The sequence below is a fragment of the Littorina saxatilis genome, unplaced genomic scaffold (genome assembly GCF_037325665.1).
Source record: "Littorina saxatilis isolate snail1 unplaced genomic scaffold, US_GU_Lsax_2.0 scaffold_738, whole genome shotgun sequence".
NCBI lineage: Eukaryota > Metazoa > Mollusca > Gastropoda > Littorinimorpha > Littorinidae > Littorina > Littorina saxatilis.
In genome coordinates, this window is record NW_027127248.1 from 18,290 (window position 1) to 28,364 (window position 10,075).

The window sequence follows — 10,075 nt, forward strand, 5'->3', positions numbered from 1 at the left end:
TAAATTGATTTGGACAATTTAATTTTGATAATAATTTTTATATATTTAATTTTCAGAGCTTGTTTTTAATCCGAATATAACATATTTATATGTTTTTGGAATCAGCAAATGATGGAGAATAAGATAAACGTAAATTTGGATCGTTTTATAAATTTTTATTTTTTATTACAATTTTCAGATTTTTAATGACCAAAGTCATTCATTAATTTTTAAGCCACCAAGCTGAAATGCAATACCGAAGTCCGGGCTTTGTCGAAGATTACTTGACCAAAATTTCAACCAATTTGGTTGAAAAATGAGGGCGTGACAGTGCCGCCTCAACTTTCACGAAAAGCCGGATATGACGTCATCAAAGACATTTATCAAAAAAATGAAAAAAACGTTCGGGATTTCATACCCAGGAACTCTCATGTCAAATTTCATAAAGATCGGTCCAGTAGTTTAGTCTGAATCGCTCTACACACACACACACACACACACACACACACACACACACACACAGACACACAGACAGACACACGCACATACACCACGACCCTCGTTTCGATTCCCCCTCGATGTTAAAATATTTAGTCAAAACTTGACTAAATATAAAAATGGAATGGGGGACGAACAATACACCAAATGTTAACACAGTCCGCAGGTAAAAGAGCCTACCTATTGACTTCAAATTAAGACCTAGTTTTATTCAGATAACGTGTACATGCATGGATATAATGTTAAATTTGATGTTTCCAACAACCATCAACCAACAGCTGCCGGTGCATCGATTGTCGTTTTTTATGCCGGTGGAAATTATATTGTGTGATGGATTTTTATTCGATGCTGATATCATCTTCTGCACGTTCCTGTCCGTTCATTACATTTTTCTTTGTCACGTGATGTATAGGTATCATCAAAACATCTTTACTTTCAACTCTAATTATTCTCACAAGACTCATTGAGTCTCTTGTAAATCATGTTGTTAATCACCACCGTGTTTATGCTTTCACATACAAACAACATCAGCAGCCTGGGTTGTCTTCTATGCGGAGACAAGACAAGACAAGACAAGACAAGACAAGACAAGATAAGATAAGACAAGACAAGACAAGGTAAGACAAGACAAGACAAGATAAGATAAGATAAGACAAGGTAAGACAAGACAAGACAAGACAAGATAAGATAAGACAAGACAAGACAAGATAAGATAAGGTAAGACAAGGTAAGACAAGGTAAGACAAGACAAGACAAGATAAGATAAGGTAAGACAAGACAAGACAAGACAAGACAAGACAAGACAAGATAAGATCAAATAAGATTAAAAAACACTTTAAGGTCCATTTTCATTTTACATAAACATGGAAATGTGTCTTTTGGCACCACATCGCATTTCTGATAACACAAAAACACGATCGTAAAGCAGAATTGGACATACGAGTGGGTTGCTTTGTTTGACTTGCTTTCGTAATTACCTAACACCTATATCAATCAACAAAATCAAAATAATTAGCACAAAATAAATCTGTAATAATTGTAATTTGAATGTGTATTGATTATCATTATTTTTAGAACGTGTACATAAGCAGTCTGCTTGTTAACGTTCTTAATGTTGTCATTGTTTGTTGTTGTATTAAAGAACAAGTCGCGTAAGGCGAAAATACAATATTTAGTCAAGTAGCTGTCGAACTCACAGAATGAAACTGAACGCAACGCAACGCAGCAAGACCGTATACTCGTAGCATCGTCACTCCACCGCCCGTGGCAAAGGCAGTGCCCGTGGAATTGACAAGAAGAGCGGGGTATTCGTTGCGCTAAGAAGGATAGCACGCTTTTCTGTACCTCTCTTCGTTTTAACTTTCTGAGCGTGTTTTTAATCCAAACATATCATATCTATATATTTTTGGAATCAGGAACCGACAAGGAATAAGATGAAAGTGTTTTTGAATTGATTTCGAAAAAAAAATTTTGATAATAATTTTTATATATTTAATTTTCAGAGCTTGTTTTTAATCCGAATATAACATATTTATATGTTTTTGGAATCAGCAAATGATGGAGAATAAGATAAACGTAAATTTGGATCGTTTTATAAATTTGTATTTTTTTTTACAATTTTCAGATTTTTAATGACCAAAGTCATTAATTAATTTTTAAGCCACCAAGCTGAAATGCAATACCGAACCCCGGGCTTCGTCGAAGATTACTTGACCAAAATTTGAACCAATTTGGTTGAAAAATGAGGGCGTGACAGTGCCGCCTCAACTTTCACGAAAAGCCGGATATGACGTCATCAAAGACATTTATCAAAAAAATAAAAAAAACGTTCGGGGATTTCATACCCAGGAACTCTCATGTCAAATTTCATAAAGATCGGTCCAGTAGTTTAGTCTGAATCGCTCTACACACACACACACACACACACACGCACAGACAGACAGACAGACAGACAGACACACATACACCATACCCTCGTTTCGATTCCCCCTCGATGTTAAAATATTTAGTCAAAACTTGACTAAATATAAAAAGAATAAAACACGCTTAAAACAGCAAAAAATCAAATTTAAAATAATCAAAATTTCCACTCAGCACAAAAAGCAGAGACCGCAACACGGTGGCCTAGTGGTAAGGCGTCCGCCCAGTGAGCGGGAGGTCGTGGGCTCGAACCCCGGCCGGGTCATACCTAAGACTTTAAAATTGGCAATCTAGTGGCTGCTCCGCCTGGCGTCTGGCATTATGGGTTTAGTGCTAGGACTGGTTGGTCCGGTGTCAGAATAATGTGACTGGGTGAGACATGAAGCCTGTGCTGCGACTTCTGTCGTGTGTGTGGCGCACGTTAAATGTCAAAGCAGCACCGCCCTGATATCACCCTTCGTGGTGGACTGGGCGTTAAGCAAACAAACAAACAAACAAACAAACAAAACAACAAGTCGCGTAAGGCGAAAATACAATATTTAGTCAAGTAGCTGTCGAACTCACAGAATGAAACTAAACGCAATGCCATTTTTCAGCAAGACCGTATACTCGTAGCATCGTCAGTCCACCGCTCATGGCAAAGGCAGTGAAATTGACAAGAAGAGCGGGGTAGTAGTTGCGCTAAGAAGGATAGCACGCGTTTCTGTACCTCTCTTTGTTTTAACTTTCTGAGCGTGTTTTTAATCCAAACATATCATATCTATATGTTTTTGGAATCAGGAACCGACAAGGAATAAGATGAAAGTGTTTTTAAATTGATTTGGACAATTTAATTTTGATAATAATTTTTATATATTTAATTTTCAGAGCTTGTTTTTAATCCGAATATAACATATTTATATGTTTTTGGAATCAGCAAATGATGGAGAATAAGATAAACGTAAATGTGGATCGTTTTATAAATTTGTATTTTTTTTACAATTTTCAGATTTTTAATGACCAAAGTCATTAATTAATTTTTAAGCCACCAAGCTGAAATGCAATACCGAAGTCCGGGCTTCGTCGAAGATTATTTGACCAAAATTTCAACCAATTTGGTTGAAAAATGAGGGCGTGACAGTGCCGCCTCAACTTTCACGAAAAGCCGGATATGACGTCATCAAAGACATTTATCAAAAAAATGAAAAAAACGTTCGGGGATTTCATACCCAGGAACTCTCATGTCAAATTTCATAAAGATCGGTCCAGTAGTTTAGTCTGAATCGCTCTACACACACACACACACAGACACACAGACACACGCACATACACCACGACCCTCGTTTCGATTCCCCCTCGATGTTAAAATATTTAGTCAAAACTTGACTAAATATAAAAAGCAGACAGACCGTTGATTATTGACACATGTCCAAGTGAAATAATGCTCCTATTGCATGAGTGACAAGCATTGTACATGTATATGTTGGTTTGTAAGATAGTGTGCACAGGAAGAATGGAATCTTCAAACCCTGTTCCCTTGCGCGCTTCTCACCTGATACGTTACATCACCAAACTTGACATTTGAGCGTGCCTCTATTTCCAGTTGTTTGCCAACCTGCACATAAATGCGATATAGAATGTAGAAAGAAAGAGCAAATATGACAAATCTCTATAGTTTTGGATTAAGGAAATAATATAGTGCCGCCTCAACTTTTATTTCTAAACCGGATATCAATGACAAATAAAACAAAAATGTGGATAGCATCTGGAAAAGTGTACATGTAAACTGTGTCCATTATGCAGCATACATCCATTCATCTGACCCATGCATACCACCAATCCATTCATCCGACCCATGCATACCACCAATCCATTCATCCGACCCATGCATACTACCAATCCATTCATCCGACCCATGCATACCACCAATCCATTCATCCGAACCATGCATACTACCAATCCATTCATCCGACCCATGCATACCACCAATCCATTCGCATAGAAGAAAAGTACCAATCATCTACCTTTTTTGCATTCAAATGAACACAGAAAAACAAATTAGAGGTTTACCTTTGGCTGTCTGGTTTTAAGCTTGAGCTGCAGGAAAGCGTTGGAAGGTGATGTGAACTTGCTCAGAGACTTTGACACCGAGTGAGAACCACTCTGGAATAAAAACGTACATGCGTTTAATTAATTGACAAATGGCACTTCACGCTTCAAATACTTACACATTTGGAAGCCAAGACTCACAATTCTAAAGCTTAACCCAAAACAACTGTGCGGCACAAATTGTGTACGAGTGCCGTATTTCCTTAAAACAGGAAGTACAGATCAAAAATAAGTCACTCGTTCAATTGATATGTCCCAAAGAACAAAATATGACCAGCATTTACAAAGAATTATTTCTCTCTTTGGCAATCCTTGAAGTAACATAAAACCCTTTTATTTCATTGTCATGCTCCTTTCACGTTCTTGTTTTCAGGGATAGACTAAAAGCATGTTTACTGACAAATTGGGTGGGGAAGGGGAGGGGTGGTGGGGGTATTTAGGTAGTAGAAGCAACACAGTTCAAAATGTAGCTCAAAAAGGGGTCATACTATTTTTAACTGTGGTTAAAGGGATGTAGTTTTAGAAATGAGCTATGTTCTTACCTGTTTAGTTTTATGTTTGTTTGTTCTTTGTGCTTAAAATTCAGTTTCAAGAGTAGTAACAAAGTTATTTTCTTCCATTTGATAGTAAAGTAACTGTGAATTGTGTTCTGTTTTGATCCTGTTATCATGGTTCTTTATGCGTTATCATTTGATCGTCGATTTGTTTACATATATGCACAGTAGAACCATTCTAATGTCTGCAGTTTTGGTTCGTGAAAGAGTCTGATACCCCACAAGTTTAAATCATTATCATAGGAATGACCACGTTAAGCTCTATTGTGTTTGTTAGTTCTGGACGTAACACTCCTGGAACTTAATAGAACAATGTACTTAACATTAATGTTCTTATTACTTTTACAAATTATATCCAGACTTCAAATTCTATTTCAAGGATGTAATATGTTTAGCATAGCGTACGACGACAGCTGTGACAACTATCTGTATACACGAAAGTTTCTAGATCCTGGAGCACAACCACCACCACCACCGCCACCACCACCACCACCACCACCACGGTAGCAACAACAAGAACAACAACAAGAACAACAACAACGAGAAAAACAAAAGCAACAACAACAACAGCACAACCACAACCACTACCACAACAACAATATAAAATTTACGGTGCCACAACTTTTCGTAAACCAAGTGTGTACGTACGTAACATATACGCGTATCTTAGATTAACTTACCTTGGCGGTCACATACACTCTGTATGCAGAATCGGGAATAGAGTCTGTGTCCAGTTTGAACGTGGCCACGCTGTTGCTATCAAAGGCCATTGTTTGAGAGGCTAAATACACAATCTTGTTGGGGCGGTACCGGTAGTAACGCGTCGTAAAGGGACCGTCGAGATCTGTGGTCAAGTATCGATAATACCTCACAGTGAAAGTCACTGTGTGGTTTGATGCGTCCTTTAAGGGATTCTGGCCATTTGGCTGAAGCGCCTCCAACTAAATGTAAAAAACAACAACAACACTGATGGAATACAAATCATCGCTTCTCAAAGTAAAAAATAAACAAATATCTCTTCCTGTACGGGTGTAGAGAAAGAAAGAAAGAAAGAAAGAAAGAAAAAAAGAAAGAAAGAAAGAAACAAACAAACAAACACACACACACACACACACACACACACACACACACACACACACACACACACACAAAGAAACAAGTCGCGTAAGGCGAAAATACAATATTTAGTCAAGTAGCTGCCATTTTTCAGCAAGACCGTATACTCGTAGCATCGTCAGTCCACCGCTCACGGCAAAGGCAGTGAAATTGACAAGAAGAGCGGGGTAGTAGTTGCGCTAAGAAGGATAGCACGCTTTTCTGTACCTCTCTTTGTTTTAACTTTCTGAGCGTGTTTTTAATCCAAACATATCATATCTATATGTTTTTGGAATCAGGAACCGACAAGGAATAAGATGAAAGTGTTTTTAAATTGATTTGGACAATTTAATTTTGATAATAATTTTTATATATTTAATTTTCAGAGCTTGTTTTTAATCCGAATATAACATATTTATATGTTTTTGGAATCAGCAAATGATGGAGAATAAGATAAACGTAAATTTGGATCGTTTTATAAATTTTTATTTTTTTTTACAATTTTCCGATTTTTAATGACCAAAGTCATTAATTAATTTTTAAGCCACCAAGCTGAAATGCAATACCGAAGTCCGGGCTTCGTCGAAGATTACTTGACCAAAATTTCAACCAATTTGGTTGAAAAATGAGGGCGTGACAGTGCCGCCTCAACTTTCACGAAAAGCCGGATATGACGTCATCAAAGACATTTATCAAAAAAATGAAAAAAACGTTCGGGGATTTCATACCCAGGAACTCTCATGTCAAATTTCATAAAGATCGGTCCAGTAGTTTGGTCTGAATCGCTCTACACACACACACAGACACACACACACACACACACACACACACGCACATACACCACGACCCTCGTCTCGATTCCCCCCTCTACGTTAAAATATTTAGTCATAACTTGACTAAATATAAAGAGAAAGAAAAAGAGAAAAAAAGATCGAGAGAAAGAAAGAACAAGTCGCGTAAGGCGAAAATACAATATTTAGTCAAGTAGCTGTCGAACTCACAGAATGAAACTGAACGCAATGCAACGCAGCAAGACCGTATACTCGTGGTCCATCGCTCACGGCATAGGCAGTGAAATTGACAAGAAGAGCGGGGTAGTGGTTACGCTATGCTGCATAGCACGCTTTTCTGTACCTCTCTTCGTTTTAACTTTCTGAGCGTGTTTTTAATCCAAACATATCATATCTATATGTTTTTGGAATCAGGAACCGACAAGGAATAAGATGAAAGTGTTTTTAAAACGATTTCGAAAAAAAAATTTTGATAATAATTTTTATATATTTAATTTTCAGAGCTTGTTTTTAATCCGAATATAACATATTTATATGTTTTTTGAATTAGCAAATGATGGAGAATAAGATAAACGTAAATTTGGATCGTTTTATAAATTTTTATTTTTTTTTACAATTTTCAGATTTTTAATGACCAAAGTCATTAATTAATTTTTAAGCCACCAAGCTGAAATGCAATACCGAACCCCGGGCTTCGTCGAAGATTACTTGACCAAAATTTCAACCAATTTGGTTGAAAAATGAGGGCGTGACAGTGCCGCCTCAACTTTCACGAAAAGCCGGATATGACGTCATCAAAGACATTTATCAAAAAAATGAAAAAAACGTTCGGGGATTTCATACCCAGGAACTCTCATGTCAAATTTCATAAAGATCGGTCCAGTAGTTTAGTCTGAATCGCTCTACACACACACACACACGCACACACGCACACACACACACACATACACCACGACCCTCGTTTCGATTCCCCCTCGATGTTAAAATATTTAGTCAAAACTTGACTAAATATAAAAAAAGAAAGAAAGAAAGAGAAAGAAAGAAAGAAAGAAAAACGGGAAGCCAGAAAGAAAGGGCAGCAAGAAAGAAAGAAAGAAAGAAACAAAGAAACAAACAAACAAAGAGACAAAGAAACAAAGAAACACACACACACATACATACAACACACATGCACGCACACACACACACACACACACACACACACACACACACACACACACACACACACACACACACACACACACACACACACACACAAAGAAATAAAGAAAGAGAGAAAAAAAGATCGAGAGAAAGAAAGAAAGAAAGAAAGAAAGAAAAAAAGAAAGAACGAGAGAAAGAAACAAAGAAGGAAACAAAGAAAGAAAAACGGGAAGCCAGAAAGAAAGGGCAGCAAGAAAGAAAGAAAGAAAGAAACAAAGAAACAAACAAACAAACAAACACACACACAAAGACAGAAAGAAAGAAAGAAATAAAAAGAGAAAAAAAGATCGAGAGAAAGAAAGATAGATAGAAAGAAAGCAAAAAAAAAGAAAAAGAGAAAGAAAGGGGGAAAAAAGAAAGAAAGAGAGAAAGAAAGGGGGAAAAAAGAAAGAAAGAGAGAAAGAAAGGGGGAAAAAAGAAACAAGTCGCGTAAGGCGAAAATACAATATTTAGTCAAGTAGCTGTCGAACTCACAGAATGAAACTGAACGCAACGCAACGCAGCAAGACCGTATGTATACTCGTAGCATCGTCACTCCACCGCCCGTGGCAAAGGCAGTGCCCGTGGAATTGACAAGAAGAGCGGGGTATTCGTTGCGCTAAGAAGGATAGCACGCTTTTCTGTACCTCTCTTCGTTTTAACTTTCTGAGCGTGTTTTTAATCCAAACATATCATATCTATATATTTTTGGAATCAGGAACCGACAAGGAATAAGATGAAAGTGTTTTTGAATTGATTTCGAAAAAAAAAAATTGATAATAATTTTTATATATTTAATTTTCAGAGCTTGTTTTTAATCCGAATATAACATATTTATATGTTTTTGGAATCAGCAAATGATGGAAAATAAGATAAACGTAAATTTGAATCGTTTTATAAATTTTTATTTTTTTTTACAATTTTCAGATTTTTAATGACCAAAGTCATTCATTAATTTTTAAGCCACCAAGCTGAAATGCAATACCGAACCCCGGGCTTCGTCGAAGATTACTTGACCAAAATTTGAACCAATTTGGTTGAAAAATGAGGGCGTGACAGTGCCGCCTCAACTTTCACGAAAAGCCGGATATGACGTCATCAAAGACATTTATCAAAAAAATGAAAAAAACGTTCGGGGATTTCATACCCAGGAACTCTCATGTCAAATTTCATAAAGATCGGTCCAGTAGTTTAGTCTGAATCGCTCTACACACACACACACACACACACACGCACAGACAGACACACATACACCATACCCTCGTTTCGATTCCCCCTCGATGTTAAAATATTTAGTCAAAACTTGACTAAATATAAAAAGAAAAAAGAAATGAATAATAAGACAAGTCAACAACATAAGCCCAAGGCTGCTTTACTGCTTCTTAAAAAATACTTCATACAAATATGCTTTCTCCGGAGAACGAACACAAAATAACTGCAGTTCTGCAACAACTATCGGTCTATCAACGCTTTACTTTCGATTTGTATATGTAAACCAAAGCTAGAGTAATTATTTGATCGAGTCACAGAAAAATAAGTTTTATACTAAAGCAAAGGTTACTTGGTAAACAATCATATTCAAAAATGAAATGACTTACGTAGAGGGTTACGGGCAAACCAGGCTTGTACGAACTTGGCGAAATTTGCATGTAGCGTAGCTGTAGGGGTCTGCTGTAGAAAGTAAGTGACGCCTTAGCCGACATATCGTCATCTGTGCCATCATCAGTGACCGTGGCGTTGAAGTCAAAGCTTTTGTAACTGAGGCTGAACTGTCTGTTGTAATAGTAGTAGGAATAGTAGGGCATTGACTTGTAGTATGCAGTCATGACACTAGAGCCAAGATCTTGAAGCTCTTGCCTGGTGAATTCCACTTTTGCTTCTCCGTTCTGGTCCAGCTGCGGACATAAAGATTACTACTGAAATCACTCGTTCGAGCGTTTTACTTGATGTGTGCGTGTGTATGTGTGT

General features: G+C 37.1%; 1 protein-coding gene across 1 annotated transcript in view; it reads right to left on the bottom strand.

Moving 5' to 3' along the window:
- The window catches only part of LOC138955705 (CD109 antigen-like), a 30,417-nt gene that overhangs the window by 9,686 nt on the left and 10,656 nt on the right, over positions 1-10,075 (bottom strand). The window contains exons 2-5 of the mRNA XM_070327259.1: positions 9,706-10,002; positions 5,720-5,980; positions 4,447-4,539; positions 3,929-3,991 (exon numbers count right to left, since the gene is read on the bottom strand). Coding sequence (XP_070183360.1) covers positions 3,929-3,991; positions 4,447-4,539; positions 5,720-5,980; positions 9,706-10,002 — 714 coding nt within the window. The remainder of the gene's footprint in view (positions 1-3,928; positions 3,992-4,446; positions 4,540-5,719; positions 5,981-9,705; positions 10,003-10,075) is intronic.